At 48.6% G+C, this 23,085-nt stretch overlaps 3 protein-coding genes and 1 pseudogene across 3 annotated transcripts; 1 reads left to right on the forward strand and 3 right to left on the reverse strand.

Moving 5' to 3' along the window:
• Positions 1-59: 59 nt before the first annotated feature.
• Positions 60-3,324, reverse strand: ILP1 (GC-rich sequence DNA-binding factor-like protein). Its single transcript, XM_087519279.1, has one exon. It carries the CDS (start codon positions 3,126-3,128, stop codon positions 234-236), a length of 2,895 nt encoding a protein of 964 aa, XP_087375405.1. The 5' UTR covers positions 3,129-3,324; the 3' UTR covers positions 60-233.
• A 196-nt stretch (positions 3,325-3,520) lies between these two features.
• Positions 3,521-5,780, forward strand: LOC147977320 (uncharacterized). The gene is made up of 2 exons (XM_087519280.1): positions 3,521-3,728; positions 4,898-5,780. Exons 1-2 carry the CDS (start codon positions 3,638-3,640, stop codon positions 5,572-5,574), a joined length of 768 nt encoding a protein of 255 aa, XP_087375406.1. The 5' UTR covers positions 3,521-3,637; the 3' UTR covers positions 5,575-5,780.
• A 259-nt stretch (positions 5,781-6,039) lies between these two features.
• LOC147977321 (chaperone protein ClpB1-like) lies at positions 6,040-8,387 on the reverse strand (annotated as a pseudogene).
• Positions 8,388-13,267: 4,880 nt separating this feature from the next.
• LOC147977322 (chaperone protein ClpB1-like) lies at positions 13,268-15,881 on the reverse strand. Its single transcript, XM_087521128.1, has 6 exons — positions 15,645-15,881; positions 14,821-15,513; positions 14,381-14,721; positions 13,995-14,274; positions 13,579-13,776; positions 13,268-13,468 (listed from the first exon to the last, which is right to left on the reverse strand). Exons 1-6 carry the CDS (start codon positions 15,879-15,881, stop codon positions 13,268-13,270), a joined length of 1,950 nt encoding a protein of 649 aa, XP_087377254.1.
• Between the last annotated feature and the right edge of the window lie 7,204 nt (positions 15,882-23,085).

The raw sequence follows: 23,085 nt of genomic DNA on the forward strand, positions 1-23,085 counted from the left end.
GTTAACTGACGTTGGCCATTACTGAGAAAGACAATGATTCCTGAAATCCAGAAGCACCATGAAAATTGCACCAACATGCATGTAACTGTAAGATTGGACTAGGTACTCATGATCATTTGATGTACAGAGATAATTAGACATTACAACATTCCCGTGAACCAAAAGGATATCGAACCTGCTTGCCGCCTTCAAACAAAAATGGAATTCTTGTTCTATGTCAAGGGAACAACTAGCTAGAGAGCTTCTCTGATTTGGAAGGTCTTCAAAATATTTCTAGCCTTATCGTACTCGTTCAGCGCCACCAATATGTTCTTCAAACGACGAGCCAGCCCACGTATCTCTTCTTCACTAACGCCTGAAATGTGTCTACTCTTGAGCTTGTTTGATAGTTCCAACACGAAATCTGTGAAAGGCTGCAGCTTCTTGTTTGGTGAAGACCAGACTCCTGAAAGTGATGCGGCTATCCTTTCGGCCCTTGTGATCGCATCATGGACTTCCAGAATGATACTTTTCATATGAGGAAGAATCTTTCCTATCAATAGCTCTTCTAGAGCAAGTTTCTCCAGGGCATCTACTGCAAGGACCTTTTTCCACAGACACACATTTTTAAGCAGCCGTGTGGCCACTCCGAATCTGTATGCAGCATACTCAGCAGCACCTGGCACAGTCCTTGTCAGCATTGATCCCCAGGCTGGTACTGACACGTCAGCAATTGCCTCAGTCAGACGACTACACACCGTCGCCAGCAGTTGATGCAAAGCCTTGCTTGTTACCGGCACATAGTTAATCACCATAAAAGTTGCATCTACAGCATGTTGTGTTCTTTGCGTGCTCAAAATGTCCCAGCAGTGCTTAATACGGTGGTGCAGGACAGGAAGGGCTACCTTTTCCGCTAGAACTTGAATGAGGTTCAGATCTAGATCATTAGGGTCAGCACTGTCTTCATCTTGCACTCCATAACCCACAAGAACGTTAGTCCACTGCATGTCAAAGAAACTAGTTGTTTCATGGAGAGGGTCCCAATTCAGAAGCTCCAGCCTCACATACGGGGTAAACACAGATGGCACACTTAGTGACACATGAGCATCTCGGTAGGCCAAAGGATATTGTGTTTTCCAGCCTTCAAATTTGTCCTTGACAATTGTAAGGCTCGAGTATTCCTCTGCAGCATCACTGAATACAGCATCAGCAGTCTTGAGCAACTCATCACGGCTGGACAGGTAAGCACTGGTGTCGGTGTCACTCTCATCAGTGCTTAGCTCACCTTCAATGTGCTCAGTAGCACTCTTTCTTGCAGAAGACAATCTTTTGGATTCGGATCGAGCTTTTCTTCGCCTCCTGTTCTCTTCCCTGCGCTTAAGATCCATACGCTTCTGGAGGTTGATATCTCTGCCAAACTCATCCAGCTCCGGTGGTAGGTTAGCGCTTTCCCTGGCAGCAGTTGCTGCTGCTTGTGCAGCATGCGATGCAGCAGACAGATTAGCTGAGCTCGGTCCTTTGCTAAGAACAGATATTGCTGCACTCACCGCAGCTTCAATAACACCTGACTCATCAGCAAAATCGGCAGCCCGCCTCTCTGAAACAGCCAGTGCCCGATTTTCGTGCAATTTCTGCATGTGCTCCTCCAGCTCCTCTATGAAGAATGCCTTATCATTCAAGAAATCACACATGACAGAAATATAGTTCCGGAGCTCCTGCATATACACAAACTTCTTCTCTGCATCCTGCAAGCCACCCTCCAGGCTGGAAATCTCTGAAAGGGCTTCATTTAGATGTGTGTCGGTCCTCGCTAAAGAATCAACTGTTGTCTTGTGGCTTTCCTTGAGCTTTCTGATGTTCTCCTGCAGGGCTTTGCTTGCTACATCAGCTTGCTGAGAGATGGACAAGAACTCTGCACTACCCGATGCAAAAACAGATGCCCCAGGCACAACCCCGCTAAAGGAGGGCTGATAATGAGGACCCCCCGAGTACCCAGACGGCTGCGGCTGAACCTGCTGCCTCGCAGCCGAAACACCGTTCGTTGCTCTCTGAGCAGAAGAATCGTCCATCCTATTACCAAGCGCCTTTTTGACCTGCGCTTCCTCCCACTTCCTTTCTTCCTCCTCCTCGTCATCAACCTCATCATCCTCAACCTCCATAAACCTATCTTTCATAGCCCCCAAACTGGCAGCAGGGCCCCTATTATTGATCCCCTGAAACACTCCTTTTGAGCTCCTCTGGCCATCACTCGTCTTCTCAGAGTACATGGCAATCCTACCCTCCATCTCATTGTCCTCTTCATCGCTGGACCCGCCAGCCGCGTCCCTCCTGCTGCTGAGCACACCGCCACCATCAAGGGAGATGAAATCAGGCGCCGCATGCCTCGGCTGTTGCAGTTGCTGCCGCTTTGCCCGGATGGCTTCGATAGTCGCCTTATCAGGTATCAGTGGCCCTTTGTCCTCATCTTCTCCATCATCCTCGGCCTCCTCTTCAGAATCATTACCTTCAACCTCGTTCGGCAATGGTCTCCGTGGCCCAATGCTGGCCTGTGCCATAGGTTTCACCAGACCTTTGAGAACAACCACTGGCTCCGCCGGAGCTGCTTTACCGGCAGCGGTGGGACCAGACGAGGTGCTGGCCGCAGCTCCAGCCAGCCGCTGGTGCCGGGACTCAGCCGCCGCCGGAGGAGGGGGAGGAGGCGGCGCCGGAGCCCGCATGAGGCTCCCAGGGAGCGGGCGCGCGTTCTTCTGGAGCTCCCGGAGGCGCTCGGGGGTGTACTCGCCAGCATGGCTCTGGAAGTTGGACGGCTTGGGCGCGGGAGCCGCGGCGGCGACAGCCGGCGAGCTCCGGGCCCGGTCCCTGGCGGGCGTGACGCGGTGGAGGGCCGCCGCGGCCGGGGAGGCCGTGCGCGCCTGGCGCACCGAGGCGGACGGGCGGCGGCTCCGCTGCTGCGCGAAGGGCCCCTCCTCGGCGTCGTCCTCGTCCTCCTCGTCGTCGGCGAAGCTGAGGCGGCTGGCGCCCTGCGGCCTGGGCTTGGGCGGGGGCTGGGCCTTGGCGGCGGGCCTGCTCGCGGGGCCGGCCTCCTCGGCCTTGCCCCCGTCGTCGTCGTCGTCCGCGCGGCGGCGGAAGTTCTTGCGGTGGCTGCTCATCCCGGCACGGCGAGGCGGAACCGGGTCAGGCGGGGGGAGGGGGGGGTGGATGGAGAAGGCTTGGATTTGAAGTTGGTAGCTAGGCTGAGGGCGCGGGGATCTCACCGGCGGTGGGCGGCTAGGGTTCCGGCGCGGCGCGTCGAGGAGATCCGGGTGAGAGATAGAGAGTAGGCCAGCAAAAGAAAACCAGAGTCCAAGTAGGGTCCGGACCCGGCAAGGAACCGGCTTCATGTCGTGCTGGGCTCTCTCTCAGACTTGGCCTGCTACCAGCCCAGTTGACAGCCCATATAGCCAGGCTCTCAGACCCGGTAAGGAACCGGCTGCCTGCTTGCCGTTCATAGCCCATATAGCCAGGCTCAGTTGAGCCCAGGCCTTTTTCTCAAAAAAGAAAAAGTTGAGCCCAGGCCTGGCCAGAGCGTCGTCATTCTCATTTCCCCTGCTTCCAGAACACCACCACTCCCCACGGACGACTCTTCTCGCCGCGCAAACCCTAGCTAGCTAATTCTCCCATGGCGACGGCGAGGCTGCGATCCGCGTCGGCGTCCTCCCTCCGCGGGATCCTCCTCCGCCACTGCTCCGCGGGACCCGCCGCCGCCTCAGGTTCCCCCCCACCCACCGCCTCCTCCCCCCGTGGCCGTCCCCGGTGTGATAATGACTAGTAGTAGATTTGATCCGCATGGTGCTGTGTAGCTTCGACCTGAGACGATTTGGTGAGACGTGTGACGCGATTCTGCTGCGGAGTGGTCAGCCCCCTGGTTTGATTAGGTGTTACAATTAGTGATTCTCGCCAGTGGGCGCTGAGCTGCTGGTGTCATCCGGCCCGCCTAATTGATCTTCTGTAAACTGAGAATTGCTGGTGTAGGTTGGTTAAATTGTTACAAGGGCATGCGATCTGAGGTGGTTAGGAACAGCACCCTGTCCTTCATTTTACCGACAACTGCGCCTTGCCCCCCCACACACATTGGTGTTGCTGTGCTTACGCCGGTTGGAGCTCACAAGGAAAATCTGCGATCTAGTAGTCCACTCTTCTTTCTTTACAGATGCTGCGCACGAGCAGAACCACCTATATCGCTATGGCGTGGCTAACATGCAATTTCCCCTTTTACTGGTCTATCATCACAACATGTATGCCGTTGTATTTGCGTGTGTTAGGAAACACGATGGAGGTCACAGGACTGATGGTATGCTTCTGTTGGTGTGGTAATTGATTTCCTTGTTTGGTTTGCTAGCTGGAGCACTGTATCAGTGCTGAACTGCTGCTGTTATCTGACTGGTTGGTGCATTATGGGCCACTGGGTTGTGTATAACCTGAGAACTGGTGACGTAGTAAGTTGTTTAGGCTTGGCTATTTCCATTCAATGTAGATAGATAGAGTTATACTTTTGTTACATTGAGCTATCTTTCTGTAGAGTAACGCCCCACTTACACATATTTGCAATTATCTTCCAGTAGTGTTTCAAATTTAGGCCCTGAGCAGGAGCACCTCTTATAGTTGCAGTTTGGCAAACACATCTAGTAAATATTCTACTGTTTTGAAGTGCTTGTACGAACATGTGTGTGAATGTCTTGAAATTATTTTGTCAAAAGAAAAATGTCTTGAAATTATGGCATGTGTTGCCTTGAGATGTGTAGCGCCCTGAATTGAAGATGAAAAGCAAGTAGCTATAACAGGTTTACTGTGTCAAAGTGCATCTGTTGGATAACCAAAGTGAATCTTGTACTGTCTTGCATGTATCCGTTGGATAGCTCATTGCCCTTTGCTTTGCCAGATTTTCAGGTTCCTGGATCTGCAACATGGAGGCATTTCTCAACATGCAGGCCTAACCCTCTTGCAAAAGGGAACAGCTTTGGCTCAATGGCTTCTCTGTACAGCCAGACAAGATGGGCTTCTCAAGCCACTGCTGTGAAAGAAACTGACCCCAGTGGCGGCAAGATAAGCATTGGGCCCAAATCCAAGCAGATCAAGGAGGAGGACAAAGATGATGGACTGGTTTATCAGGGACCGATATCATCAACCATCAAGAAAGTGAAGCTTCTGTCCCTGTCCACCTGCTGCCTCTCTGTGTCGCTAGGCCCTGTCATAACGTTCATGACTTCGCCCGACATGAATGTGATCCTCAAGGGAGGAGTCGCATCCACCGTGATCTTCCTCAGTGCCACAACAACCGCAGCCCTGCACTGGTTCGTGAGCCCCTACATCCACAAGCTGAGATGGAGGCAGGGTTCAGATAGCTTCGAGGCGGAGATAATGTCATGGCTGGCTACACCCCTGAAGAAGACGATCAAGTTTGCTGACATCAGGCCCGCAGAGACTAACCGGCCTTTCGTCACCTTCAGGGCCGACGGGAACTTCTACTTCGTCGACGCCGACCACTTCCCCAACAAGGCCTTGCTGGAGAGGCTCACGCCTAAGCTCCCCAACGAGTCCGCGTTCAAGAACTTGTGATGGAAGCTACTGTTTTGCCCGCATTCGTGCTCTTGAACCTGGCTGAGCTATCGAGTCCTTTTTCCTGTAGCTAATACTTGTGAGAATTTGTGGTATAAGGTATCGCTGTTGTTTTTAGTTCAGTACGGAGATTTGTGAATCGCTGGCGTGGAATATTTTTAACTCCTGGACGATTTTGAATAAGTAGCAGCAACATATCCCTCTTTTGTGATTGCCAATTTAGATTGGCAGTGGTATCTATTTGCAGATTCTCTTGAAGCTAGGGAAAACATTGTGCGACTTGTTATCTATGGTGCCTACATACTCTTGATCGATTAGCATGATTACCACAACTTTCTCTGCTTGCATTTGAGTATGATATTGCGAGATTGAGCCCTTCATCTCTACAGATTCATGTATGGTGTCTGCTTCGTCTTGCAACTTCATCAGAAACAAAGCTACCAAAAGCTATCTTACACACACAAATAGAAAGAAAAAGAACAGTCATCCTGTGATGAATGCGTGCGTCTGAATTAGTTTCAGGATAGCTGCATGTTTTTCCTGCTTCAAAGTTCAAACCGAGTCTGCTGCGCTTTCCTTCTACGCAACTTGGTACTTCAACCCCTTGTTGTCGTTGTCAGCGTCAACTGAGATCGTCGAGCCTTCATCAGCTTCCCCACTGACCAGCATCTTGCAGATAACCGTGATTACATTCTTCTCGACCCACCTCTTTATAGGCCTCGCACCGTACATCTGCATGACACAAAGTATATGTGGTTATATATTACCACCCAATATGTACATGAAAAAAGTTCGCTATTTCAGAGACTGAGCCGCATGGTACGATTCACTGGAAGAAGATGCAATATACTTATTGGGTCATGTGATTCCGACAAAATAACATCCAATGCGGCGTCCCTTAAAACTAGAGAGATGCCCTTGCTGGCTACTCTAGCAATAGCGTCCTTCATCTGGATATTCACAATCTCCTTCAGCTGGTGGTGCGAAAGCGGCTCAAATATCACAATCTCGCTCAGTCTGTTGAGGAATTCAGGCTTGAAGTATTTCCGAACCTACAAACATACATGACACTGGATCAGCAAATGGCTTGATTTTATAGGGCTATTTATGTTTCACTCACATACCTGTTTCATGAGGAGTTCATGTGCCCCTTTCGTCGCGTTTCCTCCTGTTAGGTGCTCTGCCCCTAGATTCGAGGTCATAACAATGACTGTATTTTTGAAATCTACGTTCTGGCCTTTACCGTCAGTCAGCACACCATCATCAAGTAGTTGAAGGAAAACATTCAACACCGAGTAATCTGCCTTCTCCACCTCATCGAAAAGAATAACAGAGTATGGGCGTCTTCTGATTTTCTCCGTCAGTTGTCCACCGTCATGGTAACCATGATAGCTTTGTGATGCCGTGAAAGAAACACTCCCATTAGTAAAACTAAACAAAAAGTATATATATAATGTAACGTATGAGAGCTCATATATTATGACTAAACCTTGGGGGTGCTCCAGTGAGACGCATCACCGAGGATGAACAACTATATTCTGACATGTCGAAGCGAACCAACATCTTCTCGCTGCCAAATAACTGCTCGGCGAGAGCTTTTGCAAGTTCTGTCTTTCCAACACCAGTTGAGCCTAGAAAGAGGAAGGAGCCCACCGGTTGGCCACCTCGAGCAAGGCCAACCCTGGAACGCAACACGTCATCTGCAACCAAATCGACCGCCTCATTCTGACCTACTACTCTCTCATGCAATCTGTCTGCTAAGTGCATTAACTTGACCTTCTCATCTTGATCAGCCTGAGTTAAAGGAATCCCGGTCCACCGGCTTACCACCTTTAAATAACAACATGAGCTTAACGGCTTAACTCCTATCTTCAATAACAAAATTTGTTGAAAATGGCGTGACAAGCACACATCCCTTACCCTTTTGCTTTCCGCTTGACGGAGGTGCAAGCCTCGTCTATTAGATCAATTGCCTTATCAGGAAATTGACGACCTACGGCATGAATGAAACCCATTAGTTTTGCTCAAAGGTAAATCTTACGCCGGAAAACCAAGCTTGTAAAATTCTATAAGCTTGTCTCACCGGTGATATAGCGGTCAGCGAGGTGCACGGCGGCATCAACAGCAGCATCCTGGATTTCCAGGCCATAGTGGTTCTGATACCGCTGCCTGATCCCCTGCAGGATGGTGGCTGTAGCCTGTGTGGTCGGCTGCTCAACGTGCACCTTCTGGAACCGCCGCTCGAGCGCGGTGTCCTTCTCTATGTGCTTCCGGTACTCGTCGAACGTGGTGGCGCCGATGCAGCGGATGCGGCCACGGGCCAACGCTGGCTTGAGCATGTTGGCGGCGTCGTTCCGGCGCTGGTAGTCGTGTGCATCTCGTCGATGAAGAGGATGATCTTGCCGCCGGAGGCCTCGGCCCGCCTGATGACGGCCTTCATGCGCTCCTCAAACATGCCGCGCCACTGCGTCCCGGCCGGCCACCATGGCCGCGAGGTCAACCTCCACGAGGCGCGCGCCGGCGAGCTGCCTGGGCACCTTCCCGGCGGCGATGCGCTGTGCGAGGCCCTCCGCGATGGCCGTCTTGCCCACCCCCGCGGCGCAGTTCTTGGTCCGGCGGCAGAGGATGCGGACGAGGCGGTCGATCTCGTCGTCGCGGCCCACCACGGGGTCGGCCCTGCTGGCGGCGGCCGTCATGTCCTTGCCGTAGGTGTCCAGGGACAGGGAGGTCCAGTAGTTGTAGAAGCTCCACGCCGCGCAGCACACGGCCGTCGCTACTCCGGAGACGACCATGGTCTGCATTAGGCTAGACATGTTTCTCTCGCCGGCCGGTGAGGAGAGAAGGGAGGAGGAGCTGGACGACGGCGAGCGCGATAGATAGGAGACTTGATTAATTTGGGCTGACGTGGGAGAGGGGCTACGAATGGTGCATGTCTACCATCCAATATTGTTTCGTGTACTACTATATGGAGGAGTTTTTGGAAGAAAATGGTATGTCGATGTGATGCGAGTACATTCCAAATAGGAAAATGTCTATTTCTTATCTCTCAACTATTGGAGTATTTTAGTTTTGGTACTCTAAAACCTGACACCCACAATTTTCATAGTTTTAATGTATTTTGGTTTAATAGATAAATGGAGGTTCCAAATCAGATTGGGAACTCCATAAATTTTCCCCGCAAGAAAAAAGCTTCCATAAATTTTCAAATGAGAAGAGGACAAAAATAAGAAAGCATAGAAACATTAAAAAAAAGCATAGCAATTGTTTCCGGAGTAATGTAGGGTACAGGTTGGACCCGTCTGATCTATGATTCACTTCATCGATGACGGTTATTGTTCTCGTGTGCTAGTCCTTTGGGGCCTTAGCACGACGACTCCCCGACATCTACTACAACAAGGGTTTCCCTTCTCCGGCGAGGGAGGGGCAATGAAGACGGCGCGCCTTCTGCTCGCTCCAGTGCATGTAGTCGTCGCTAGATGGTTTTACGAACATGGATGCAATTTTTATTACTTCTCATATTAGTTTTACACCTAGCTCTTGTATTGCCATGATGTTTAATGAATAGATCAGAGGTTTTACTCGTAAAAAAACTTAGTCTTATACAATACTTAGAATGTTGGGGTCAAACGGTAAATGATATTAATTTTATTTCCCATATTAGTCTCACCGCCACCACCGGCCTCCCACTCTATATTGTGCTACAAGACTTAGCTGACCCTAGACCCGCAAAAAAAAGACTTAGTTGACCCTTATATAACATCGAAGGCGAAAGCAAATGGTTTTTGTCTTGGTCCACCCACCTCTTCGCCCGCCCAACTCACCGCATGTCCTCATCGACGCTGATGCACACACGACCAATCTAGCTCTCCAAAGCTTAAATTTACTTTGAAAAATTTAAAACAATGAATTTGAAAAATATTAACAGCAGTATAGAAAAGTTATTGCAATTAAAAAATGTTCATAGCTTCTAAAAAATGTTGCTAACAATGAAAAACTGTTCCTGCTTTTCAAAAAAAATGTATGTGAAATTTTGGACAAATGTGTATACAATGAAATTTTTTTTGTGTAGTATAATTTTTTCGTACCATAAAATAAAATTTAGGTGACATTTTAAAGAAATATTATCTCATTTCTAATTAATGTGTTTGACATTGAAAAAATTGTTATACAAAATTTAAAAAGTTTGCATAAGTTAAAATATATATTTTCATATTAAGAAAATGTATGTAAGTTTTGAAGAAATATTCATGTGTTTAAAAAATTTCCTTTTAATTTAAAAATATTTAGACCATGTAAAATTATTGCTCTCTTAGTTCTAAATAACCGTTTATTACCCCCCAAAAATGCTCAATGCATATTTAAAAATATTGAATATGTATTCTAAATAGTGTTTAAAACATGTATTTCATAATAAATATGCACCGTGTTTTTAAAAGATGTCCAACGTGAATAAAAATATGTTTCTTGTGTACACAAAAATGTACATTGTGTACTGAAAAAAGTTAACATGTGGTGAACAAAAAGGAATGAGATGAAAACGGACCAATAAACAAAGAAAACCAACAAAAACCGAACAAGAAACAAAGAAAACAAAAAACAAAATTAAAAGTGAAGAAAACCAATGCAAAAGAATCACGAGCGAAGAATTGGTTATTTGAACTAAACGAGACCCTCGAGCACAACACGTTTACGAGGATGGTTGCGCCCCTTCGGTCGATTTGGTATGTGAGGAGACAAGCAATACATGAAGGTTTCCTAGCGCTGGCTAGCCTCATCTGATGGAGTGCTCAAATTGTATGTCCAGATCTACTGGTATGTTGCCGTTGTGTATTGGAAATATACGCATGCAGGGATGCGCTGGCACTAGCGGGAAGACCTGTTGGAATGACCAACTTCGTATCTGTTCGTATTGACAATGACGAAGTACAAGCCGCTGGTCAGGACTATTGTTAACGATGTATACTATATGCTGGAACATATTTACGGCCGAGTTACGCCGGCAAGTATAAGTATGCGCTGGTTAATATAACATGCACGCATGCTGACACAATTGATGGTTTAACATGAAGTTTTCATATGGCTTTGGCTTGGACCGGGAGAAAATCAAGCTAGATGGACGCATGCATGTACAAGGAGTCCAAAACAGGCACGTACATCCAAAGTATATATTCTTCCTTCCTCACGTGAGCTGTGGAGATTCATCTAGAAAAAGGTATGGCATCGTGCACACCCAGGAAAATTATTCGCTTGGGGGATCAACGCTGAATTGGAGGCATAAAATCAGCAGCTGCCATATTCTGTGAGAAAGGAGTTTGCTGGACCGCGATCTTGGCTGAGGTCCACCGTAGTTAACCAATCAAAGCTACATCGTACAAGAATTTAGTTGTGTTTTTTTTGGTAATTCCTAGTTGTAAAAGGTGTCCTGTTTCTAGGCATTTTGGTGTGCGTGCGTGAGGGCCTTAGGCCAAGTTTGAGTTGGCTATAAAAGCCACAAGGCGTCATGTAAAAAGGGAGGACATTTTGGAGTTTAGACAGCGTCATGTATCGACTATGAAGTGGCCCTCTTCAGGTGTCGTTATTTATATTGTGTGAATTTTTTGCGTGAAAGTTGCACTTGGCTTGAGGTCCGCCGTTTGCGACGGGTTGCACGCTGGTTTCGTCTACTTCGACAGGAGGTTCCTCGTGTGCCAAAAGATTGTCCGTTGGTCGTCGTTACCCCTACTTCAAGTTACACATACTGCTTGTGTAGTTGGGAGTATTTTTCATGGATGGATATTGAAGGTTATTGTATCGTAAAAGATCAGGCCAAATCAGCGGCGCGTCCGAGTTTGTGCTCTCATCAAAATATGGAACTTGTATTACTAGGGGGCCAATGCGAACATATATATGATGTATAAGAGGAAGCCAAAAGGTTAGAATACAAAAAGTTAAAGAACATCATCAATATAACTCTAACACCCCCCTCAAACTCATGGTGAATCCATGACACTGAGTTTGGAAAGGTGAAATCGATGTTGCGCTCTAGTCTGGGCCTTCCGCTTACTGTAACTCAGAAGGCAAATAATGAAGAATAACAACATGATGCTGCACAGCGGCGCGCACATAAGAAGCATTGACACTAATATGCTTGGTAAGCTCATGCTTCATGGGGTTCCGTGCAATACTGATAGCACTTGTACTGTCGGACAAGAGGGTGATAGGTGTAGTAACAGAAACACCAAAAATCCTCCGGTAACCATCATAATCAAGTCATCTCTGCCGTCTGAAGAGCCATAACTCTTAACTCGGCCCCCACACTTGAACTGGAAACTGCAGTTTGTTTCTTCGTCTTCCATTCAATGAGAGAATCACCAAGAAAAACACAGTAAGCAAAAAGTGAACGATGATCCGAAGGATCACTAGCCCACATAGCATCCGAATAGGCCTGGAACTGTAATGAGCTGGAAGGGAGGAAAAGACGATGAGAGATCGTGACACGAATATATCATAGAACATGAAGAAGATGACTATAGTGAACTGAAGTGGGAGCAGAAACAAACTGATTTGGAATATGGACATGATAGGAGATATCTGGATGAGTGACAGCAAGATAGACAAGAGTCCCAATAAGGCGATGATAACGCGTCGGATCAGAAAAGAGCTCATCGTCAGAAGCACAAAGGTTAACACTGAGCGCCATAGGAGTCTCAACAGTGCGGTCATCATTAAAAGCCACACGAGCAAGAAGATTCTGGATATATTTTTCTTGGGAAATAAAAAAGCCATTCGAGGTGGACAAAACCTCAATCACAAGAAAGTAACGAAGAGGACCAAGATCATACATAAGAAAGTGCTCACTAAGACGAGCATTGACAAACGCAATGTACTTAGAATCATCGCTAGTGATGATCATGTCATCAACATATAGAAGAAGAAAGTGCGACCACGAATAGAAAGGTGGACAAACAACGCTAGATCATGAGCATTGAGCGAAAAACCAGCTGTAGTGACCACGGAGGCAAAACGCTCAAACCAAGCTACATGTACAAAGATTGAAGGTGACTTCGGACTGCCTAGGAATGGTGAATGATATAAACGATGGGACAGTAGGTTCTCACTCGGCTATTGTACATGAAATAAAGAATCGTAGAACTAGTTTTACTTTGTGTTCTTTTGTCCATCGCTAAATTTGCCTATAATTTAGGCATAGGTACACATGTTTGGTTGAGCAATCCTCATGATGTGATACTTGTACCTATGAACATTGTTATCAATCAATAAAGTGGTGAGATTTCTTTAGAAAAAGTATAACTACTGTAACTACAACTTTCACTTTCTTCAGAAGGAAGTTGCACTGGTCGTGATGTTCCATTTTCACATCCCTGATTCGCAGAGCATTTAAAACAGACAATATGACAGACCGATACGAGAGTCAAGTTGAATTCATCGATGTGAGAATGGGGTTATTTAAGGATGAATTATACAAAGATGTTCTGTGTTGACATTCATAGAGAATAGAACAATGAATGCAACAACAACATCCATAAGCAAAGGCAATGCAGCAACGGTGCCATGCATCAATTCGAAAGAACACACCCTGCTACTGACTTGCACAAATGCATGGTCTGGACGGAATTAAACGGAAGTTGCAAGATGTACACACAGAATCATTCAAATCAAGCTGTGCTTACGCCGTTCTTTTTCAAAGCGTTAATCAATCATAGGTGTTCCTCTTGCCCCCTGCATCTACATTATTGTTCTTGTTCACCACTCGAAACTCCAATCCTTTCCAGTTAATGGCAGCGTCGATGAAGATCGTCGATCCTTTGTCAGCTTCTCCTTTGACCAACATCTTGGAGATACTTATCATGATATTCTTCTGCACCCACCTCTTTATGGGTCTAGCGCCGTACATCTGTGACAAATTAAAAAATATGATTAGTTATTGCCAAGTCAGGTTCATTATTACTTGGCTCAAATGAGTTTGATGATACCATTATTTTGGAAACAATATTAAGTACTCACTTGGTCATATGACTCTGACAAAATAACTTCCGGCACATCATCGCTAAAAACCAAAGAGACGTCCTTGCGAGCTACTCTAGCAATGATACTCTTCATTTGGATGCTCACGACCTCCTTTAGTTCGTGCTGCAAAAGTGGCTCAAATACCACGACCTCACTTAGTCTGTTGAGAAGTTCCGGCTTGAAGTATTCCCGAACCTACACCAACAAACACATACGATGAGTGAATCAGCGATGAGACTTAGACCATGTTCGGAGTTCCACCAGCTCCGCGAAATCCCGGGAGCTGCGGAGCTAGGAAACAGGCGCTCCGCCAATTTAAACAGTAACTCCACACGCTCCGGGAGTGGAGTTGTGCAGTGGCGGTTCTCCAAACAGAGCCTTAATTATATCAGGGACATTTATCAGTCACAAACTTGTTTCATGAGAAGGTCTCGTGCAGTTCCCTTCATGTTTTCTCCCGCTATTCTTGGTGTTATGTGCTCCGCTCCGACATTTGATGTCATAATGATGACTGTGTTCTTGAAATCCACGTTCCGGCCTTTACCATCGGTCAATACGCCATCATCAAGCAGCTGGAGCAAAACATTCAATACCGAGTGGTGCGCCTTTTCCACCTCATCGAAAAGGATGACACTGTATGGCCGTCTCCTAACTTTCTCAGTTAGTTGCCCACCTTCTTCGTAGCCATAATAGCTGTAAATTAAATGATATTACATAAGCAACTGAAATTAGCACTACAAACAAATTAAAACATGCTATTTGAATGTTCAAAAAACACACAGTATACAACAAACCAAACCTTGGTGGTGCTCCAACGAGACGCAGGACAGATCCGGGGCTAACATATTCAGACATGTCAAAGCGAATCAACATCTTGTCGTCGTCGAATAGCTGCTCGGCGAGAGCTTTTGCAAGCTCTGTTTTTCCAACACCAGTCGGACCCACAAATAAGAAGGAGCCTATTGGTTGACCAGGATGATCAAGACCGGCCCTAGAACACAACACCGCATCTGCAACCAAATTGACAGCCTCATATTGTCCAACTACTCGCTCATGCAATCTGTGTGCTAAATGGACTAACTTGACCTTCTCCTCTTGATCAAGTGTAGCTATAGGAATGCCTGTCCATCGGCTCACAACCTTGAATATATACAATAAAACAAATTGAAATACACATGACACAGGCATATATCTGTCAAAATAATGGACATATATATAAATTTTAAGAAGTATGGCTACCTGTGCAATGTGATCCGGACCAACAATCATTTCACTCCCCTCTAGGCTTGTGCAAGCCTCGTCAATGAGATCAATTCCCTTGTCAGGAAATTGTCGACCGGTGACATAACGGCCAGCGAGCTGTGCAGCGGCAACAATTGCAGCATCCTGAATTTCCAGACTATGGTGCTCTTCGTAGCGCTGCTTTAGACCACGGAGGATGCCAATGGTGGCCTGCTCGCTCGGCTCGTCGACGTGCACCTTCTGGAACCTCCGCTCGAGGGCGGGGTCCTTCTCGATGTGCTTCCGGTACTCATCGAACGTGGTGGCGCCCACGCAGCGGATGCGGCCACGGGCCAACGCAGGCTTCAGCATGTTGGCGGCGTCGTTTCGGCGCTGGTAGTCGCCGGCGCCGATGAGCGTGTGCATCTCATCGATGAAGAGGATGATCTTGCCGTTGGACGCCTCGGCGGAGTTAATCACGTTCTTCATGCGCTCCTCGAACATGCCACGCCAACTGGTCCCTGACACCATGGCCGCGAGGTCGAGCTCCACCAGGCGTGCGCCGGCGAGCTGCTTGGGCACCTTCCCCTCGGCGATGGCCGTCTTGCCGACCCCAGCGGCGCCGACAAGCGCGGCGCAGTTCTTGGTCCGGCGGCAGAGGATGCGGACGACGCGGTCGATCTCGTCGTCGCGGCCGACCACCGGGTCAGCCTCGCCGGCCGTGACCGCCTTCTGACTCATGTCCCGGTAGTAGGCGGCGTTGTGGCCGGAATTTCGTTCGTCATCGCGGCGCACCACCGGCACGGGTCGACCTGCTTGTCATCGCGGCGCACGGGCTCCACCGGGTCGCGCTGCTTGCTGGCCAAGGTCGTCATGTCCCGGCCGTAGGTGCGCAGGCAGGTCTTGTACCTGTAGTACCTCCACGCCCCGTAGCACACGGCCGCCGTGGCTCCGACGCAGGCCATGACTCTGATCTCCTCCAGCGCTAAGCCGAGGAAGGTGGAGCTGGACGATGCGCGCGGCACGTAGGTTCCCAGTACAGGATCGTAAACTTGGCATGCACACGACGCACGAGACATTGGCCGCGGCCAGGAGGAAGAAGAAGACATTGTTGGTTGACGCACACGCAACAGACAGCGTTCGCTGCATCGATGCTTGGGCCCTTTTATGCGTGTCCTACGTACAAGAAGCTAGCTTGACTTCACGAGCAAGATGATTGACCCCGCTTAAGGTAACTTTTCCTACCTAGTTGACTATCACAAGAAGCTTAACTACGCTTTCATGCAAAAGTTAAAAGATCTCTCCCGTGGCACTCCCCGCGTGGGCGGCCCGGGAGCCAACCCTAGCCGCCGACAAACCTCCCCTCCTCCCCCCGCCAGTTTCGGCGGCGGCGGGGCCTTTCTTCTTCCCTTTATTATGCTATTCATTTCAGAGGTGTTTTCCCTGTTCATATTCGTGCAGTTTGGAAGCTTGCAGTCCCGTCAAAGATGAGTGAAATGCACAGAACCATCATATTCGTGTCATGATTAGCGAAACAAAAACGGGAGGATGTGTTCACCTCTCGGCCATAAATTCTTCCCCCATGATTTTAGCTGACCCCACCTTCGTGATTTTAATTGGACTAGCTCAGCCCGTAACCCCCTTTCCGTGTGAATCGTCCCATAAGCTCTTAGCGAAAAATCACTACTTTATGATTCGTGGCATTGTGCACTGCATCGAATTTCTAACAGTGGCAAAAAACACTAAACTATTTTTGAGCACTTTTTTCAGATTTTTTTCAATCTATTCATCTTTAATAATGATAGTACAACGAACACTAGAAATAATAAAAATTACATCCAGATTCATAGACCACCTAGCGACGACTACAAGCACTGAAGCGAGGCGAAGGCGTGCCGCTGTCATCGCCCTCCCTCGTCGAAGTCGGGCAAACCTTGTTGTAGTAGACAGTCGGGAAGTCGTCGTCCTAATGCCCCATAGAAGCAACGCTCCAGAACAGTTACTGCCGCCGATGAAGAGCATAGATGAAAAGATCCAACCTGAGGACACAAGAACATAAACGAACGATGAACAAATTCGTGCAAATCCACCAAAGACAGATCCGCCGGAGACACACCTCCACATGCCAACCGACGATGCTAGACGCATCAATGGAACGGGGACTAGGCGGGGAGATATTTATTCCATCTTCAGGGAGCCGCCACCGTCTCGCCTTCTTGAGCAGGACACATACCCTAACAAAACTAAAAAACAGATAAAAAAAGGATCCCTCCCACCAGCAAGGGCCAGGATCCACTTTGCCCCCATGGCCCTAAGGCCACCGGAGATGGGGTGGACCGGCAAGGCGCCGGTGTGAGGCAGAGAAACCCTAGCTTTTTGGGAGGCGGCAGCTGGCTAGGTTGTGACCGACTAGTTGACTAGTCTAGTTTTGACGTGGCTGATCTCTCATGGGCCTACAACGGTGACGGCGTGGCATTAACGACCGTTGACTCATCTCTCCGAAGCGACTGGGCCGTACCTATTGGGAATATAACTATTGGGTTAACCCGCCCAGGAGGGGCCGGGTTAAATTCCTGACGGTTCATCAAGACAAAGCCCATGAAGATTCTTAAGACGGTAGCTCATTACGCAGACTCGTCAAGGGCCTGAAGCCCAAAGGCGACTTAAGGCCCAAACAAGTGTAAACCGTCATATATGTGTAACTTCTATTATAAGGCATGTACAGTTAGTCACCGAGCCGGACACGTTGTTTATGAGCCGGCCGGGACTCTGTAAGCCGCTGGGCGTCGACCTGTGTATATAAAGGGACGACCTGGCGGCGACTTAGGGCAAAAGATAACATATCGAAAGCTAGGTTAAGCGTATTCGCTCCTTGGTAATTGAGACATAAGCAATATCACCTCAAACTGGATTAGGCCTTTACCTTCACAGCAAAGGGCCGAACCAGTATAAACTCCTTGTGTCCTTTGTCCCATTTAACCCCTTTAAGCTAAACCTATTGCGATGGCTCCATGACTAAGTCCTCACACTAGGGCATCTGCCGTGACAATTCCATGACAGTTGGTGCCCACCGTGGGGCCAACGCACGGTGTGGTCTCGACTTCTTACAGGGCAGCTTCGAAGGGATCAAGGGATACTCTGTGGGCCGGATGACCAAGAGTCGTCACGGCAAGCTCTACATCGACGACGCAGGCTGGGGCCCCGAGGCCGGCTCAATCGAGTACGGGTACCGGGTCCCCTTCGGTGGAATCCACGTCTTCATCGGCAAGATCGGCGAATCGGGCCCTGAGTCGGACTTCTGCACCGACATCATCGAGACGGCTCAGCGTGCATGACTCGCCCGGGTTCAACCCGCCGTGAAGGGCGCCTTCGTTGGATGCATCCATGGGGAGAATTTGAGGAAGGATCTATGTCTGGCGGTGAGACGACCATCTATTCTGATGGTGAGTCGTCCACGGGTGAGACTACTTCATTGTATCAACTACAAGATGGCAGGCTTGGGGGTTGTTCCGATGGCGATAGTATTCCGGACCCATGTGAGCCGCCGAACCGGGTCGCAATTTTCATGGCTGGTACACAGCCAGGGCAGAATTCTACGACTGCGGCAACAATGATTTCCGGGCCAGCAACGGCAACGGCTGGCAGGGCAGGAGGCCCTGTGCGCCCGCCGGCTCAGGTCTTGTCCGACTTATTGGATAGTTTGACAACATTGTTAAAAATAGAGGTTAACCTGGCAGATCAAGATCAGCATAACATGGAAGTTGCAAAACTGCTAGATCAGATAGCTCAAGCTAAGGAGGATCTGGCGGCTAAGGACGCGAGGATGACGGTGGAACGAGCTGCTCTGGATGCTCAGACACAACGGATCCAGGATGATTCCTTCCGGCTCCCGTTGGATCAGAATGCTTCAAACGACGTCATGAGAAGAAGGCACCGGAGTCGTCTGCCTCCGGTCTACGAGGCGAGGAACATCTTCAACACACCTGGTGTAGGGACTAGTGACCTGCCAGAGGTAAAACGGGCGGTAACCGCGCCTAGGGCTGGAGCGCCGGTTCAGCCGCGCGCGACAGATCTGCTTCGTCTGAACAATATCCCGCCACAATATGTGCCAACGCTGTCGGGTCATTATTCTAACCCTTTGGATAATATGATCGTTGCGGCGTCACGATTGGCGGCTCTCCCAGTGGAAGGCGAGTCTCCAGCTGCGATTGAAATGCGGAGGGCTAGGGAGCTTCTTCAGACTGCATTGGTACAGCAGGAGGCTTATTCTTGCAGTCGTGAGAGGATTCACTCAACCCCCCGCCCAAGCCGGAGTTATAGCAGACACATTGACTCACCGACCGTTTCAAGCAGTGACAGACACCGTAACCAACGCCGTGGACATGACCCGGCGTGCGGTGGTGCTAATGCTCATGATTTGGTGGGTCAGGGCAGAGCACGCTGGGAAGCCAAGCTGGCGGCTCAACAAGGGGCTCATCAACGTTCTCAGGTTTATCCAACAACTTCGGTGGAGACAGGGGTAACCTCCAGAACTTTGGGAGTGCCATGTTTAGTGCCATCTTTACGCAACATACGTTTGCCCAAGGATTTCAAGGGTCCTCGAAAGGTGCCCAACTACACATCCAACTTACCCCCTGAAGCATGGGTTGAGAGTTATGAGATGGCGATGGAGCTGTTGGATGTTGACGATGCTGCATGTGCTAAGTACTTCACGATGATGCTGGAAGGGGCGACCCACACTTGGTTGAAAGAGCTGCCTGCTAACTGAAGGAAATATGCCATAGAGGCAATAATAAAGTTGTTATTTATATTTCCTTATATCATGATAAATGTTTATTATTCATGCTAGAATTGTATCAATCGGAAACTTGATACATGTGTAAATACATAGACAAAAGAAAGTGTCCCTAGTATGCCTCTACTTGACTAGCTCGTTAATCAATGATGGTTAAGTTTCCTGACCATAGACATGTGTTGTCATTTAATGAATGGGATCCATCCGTTAGCTTAGCATAATGAACGTTTAGTTTTATTGCTATTGCTTTTTTCATGACTTATACATGTTCCTCTAACTATGAGATTATGCAACTCCCGAATACCAGAGGAACACCTTGTGTGCTATCAAACGTCACAACGTAACTAGGTGATTATAAAGATGCTCTACAGGTGTCTCCGATGGTGTTGTTGAGTTGGCATAGATCGAGATTAGGATTTGTCACTCCGTGTATCGGAGAGGTATCTCTGGGCCCTCTGGGTAATGCTCATCACTATAAGCCTTGCAAGCAATGTGACTAATGAGTTAGTTGCGGGATGATGCATTACAGAACGAGTAAAGAGACTTGCCAGTAATGAGATTGAACTAGGTATGATGATACCGATGATCGAATCTGGGGCAAGTAACACACCGATGACAAAGGGATCAACGTATGTTGTCATTACGGTTTGACCGATAAAGATCTTCGTAGAATATGTAGGAACCAATATGAGCATTTAGGTTCCGCTATTGGTTATTGACCGGAGAGATGTCTCGGTCATGTCTACATAGTTCTCGAACCCGTAGGGTCTGCACGCTTAACGTTCAATGACGATTCGTATTATATGAGTTATGTGATTTGGTGACCGAATGTTGTTCGGAGTCCCGAATGAGATCACGGACATGACGAGGAGTCTCGAAATGGTCGAGGGGTAAAGATTCATATATAGGACGATAGTATTCGGACACCGAAAGTGTTCTGGGGGTACCGGGTACGTATCCGGTCACTGGAAGGGGTTCCGGGCACCCCCCTGCCAAGATATGGGCCTTATTGGGCCTAGGGCGGGACAGACCAGCCCCTTATGGGCTGGTGCGCCCCCATATGGGCTGATCTAAGTGGAGAAAGGAAAAGGGGAGTAGGAAAGGAAACAAAGGGAATAGGATCCCCCCTTCCTTTCCCCTCCCCCCTCTTTCCTTCCCCCCTCCGGAGATAAGGAAAGGGTGAGGCCGAATGGAGGAGGCCCCCAAGTAGGATTCCTCCTACTTGGGGCGCCCCATGGCTGTCCCCCTCCCCTCCCACCTATATATATGTGGGGAGGGAGCGCCTAGAACACACAACAAACATTGTTAGCCATGTGCGGCACCCCCCCTCCACATTTTACGCCTCCGGTCATATTCACGTAGTGCTTAGGCGAAGCCCTGCGCGGATCACTTCACCATCACCGTCACCACACCGTCGTGCTAACGAAACTCTCCGTCGACCCTCTGCTGGATCAAGATTTGGAGCGATGTCATCGAGCTGAACGTGTGCTGAACTCGAAGGTGCCATACGTTCGGTGCTTGATCGGTTGGATCGCGAAGACGTTCGACTACATCAACCGCGTTAAGCTAACGCTTCCGCTTTCGGTCTACAAGGGTACGTGGACACACTCTCCCCCTCTCGTTGCTATGCATCTCCTATATAGATCTTGCGTGATCATAGGAATTTTTCTGAAATTGCATGCTACGTTCCCCAACAAAAACTTCCATTGGATCGTGGGCCGAGTTAAAAGTCCGGTTTACCCAGAATTTTAAAGATACATGCAAGCAGCCTATGTCGATTGTGGACCTGAATTCCTGTATCCAAGAAGAAGGCGAGTCAACAACCCATTGGGTGCACCGGGTCTCGACTATTCTGCATTCATCGGATCGTATCAATGCCAGCTCAGCAGTCTTGATGTTGGAGAAAATTTTTCATTTTATGCCCCTTAAGCAGAAGTTAGGACGATTCAAGCGCCACTGCAATGACATGGGGGAGCTGATGGTGGCTCTGGTTAAGTATGCCGACTCTGATGGTACCAAGTCTGAGGAAAAACCGGGAAACAGAAAGAAGGGTAGTGGTAACACAAGGCAGCAGCATAACTCGGCAAGCCAGGGAGGCAACGGTAAGCGCAAAGCTGAATAATTTGGATTTTGTGGCTAAAACCAATATGCAGAATAATGGACAACGACGTAAGGGAAAGCCACCTCCATGGATTGGGGGGGGGGGTCAGGTTTCGATCTTGAGCGGCAGCTGAATATGCCCTGTCCAAGGCATGGTACACGGGAGAGGCCATCCACTCACCTCTGGAAGGATTGCTTCATTATGAAGGAGTACAGAAATTCCAATCTTTTTCAAAACAATCATGGGCCGGGCGGCGGCTCAGGTTCCGGCTCTCATGGCCCGGGTTATGGTGGTGGAGGTTCTAATTCTCGTTTTCAAAGCCAAGGTAATCAGGGTGGTTACAACCAACAGAACAATCAGGGGAATCATCAACGGCAATCTGGTTATCAAAGTAACCCGAAGCAGTTGAATAGTGGACAGTACCACGTCTTCACCACAAGTTTATGCATGCGGGATCAGAAGCTCCATAAAAGGGCAGTGAATGCCGTCGAGCCGGTGGTTCCCCGTTACTTGCGATGGTCTGAGCAACCCATTGTGTGGAGTCGTGAGGATCACCCGCCCCGGGTTGATAATCCGGGTCACTTGGCTTTGGTGGTGGCGCCTTAGGTTGGAGGATACAAATTCACCAAGGTGCTCATGAATGGAGGCAGCAACATCAATATCCTTTACTATGAAACTTTCCGTCGCATGGGATTGACTGATAAAAATCTTATGCCATCGAATACTGTTTTCATGGTGTGGTGCCTGGTAAGTCGGTGTATCCGGTTGGTAAAATATCTTTGGAGGTTGCTTTTGGAGATGACTATGATTCCAGATCTGAGGCGTTGACCTTTGAAGTGGTTAAAATCAAGAGCCCTTATCATGCTCTGTTTGGGCGGCCGGCTTATGCTAAGTTCATGGCAAGGCCTTGTTATGTTTATCTGCAGCTAAAGATGCCTGGTCACAAGGGCACTATAACAGTACATGGGAGTCGCAAGGTAGCCTTGGAGTGTGAAGAAGGCGATGCTGCGTATGCCGAGTCTGTTTGTGCGACAGAGGAGTTGAAGTTTTACAAAGATAATGTTGACCCGGCAGATATGACATCTTTAAAGAAGCCAACCATAGAGCATGACCCTTTGTTGAAGTTCAAGTCGTCAGACGACACCAAGCTAGTTGATTTTGTTCCTGGCGACTCATCCAAGCAGTTCAGTATCAGTGCTAATTTGGATTCAAAATAGGAAAGCACGCTCATCGGGTTCATCCATGAGAACCGGGACATCTCTGCATGGAAGCCCTCAGACATGCCAGGTGTACGGAGGGAACTCGCTGAGCACATTCTCAATATTGATCCAAAGTTTAAGCCAGTCAAGCAATTCCTTCGCCGTTTCAATGAAGAGAGGCGTAAGGC

Source organism: Triticum urartu, chromosome 4A (genome assembly GCF_056163025.1).
Source record: "Triticum urartu cultivar PI428250 chromosome 4A, HENAU_Tu73, whole genome shotgun sequence".
Classification (NCBI taxonomy): Eukaryota; Viridiplantae; Streptophyta; class Magnoliopsida; order Poales; family Poaceae; genus Triticum; species Triticum urartu.

Bases quoted from the DNA above. Each gene is read 5' to 3' on its own strand.
- ILP1 (XM_087519279.1), bottom strand. From the start codon at position 3,128: ATGAGCAGCCACCGCAAGAACTTCCGCCGCCGCGCGGACGACGACGAC.
- LOC147977320 (XM_087519280.1), top strand. From the start codon at position 3,638: ATGGCGACGGCGAGGCTGCGATCCGCGTCGGCGTCCTCCCTCCGCGGG. The intron at 3,729-4,897 runs GTTCCCCCCCAC...TTGCTTTGCCAG, and splicing joins GGGACCCGCCGCCGCCTCAG to ATTTTCAGGTTCCTGGATCT.
- LOC147977322 (XM_087521128.1), bottom strand. From the start codon at position 15,881: ATGTCTCGTGCGTCGTGTGCATGCCAAGTTTACGATCCTGTACTGGGA. The intron at 14,722-14,820 runs GTAGCCATACTT...TATATATTCAAG, and splicing joins GTCCGGATCACATTGCACAG to GTTGTGAGCCGATGGACAGG. The intron at 14,275-14,380 runs GTTTGGTTTGTT...TTTAATTTACAG, and splicing joins CTCGTTGGAGCACCACCAAG to CTATTATGGCTACGAAGAAG.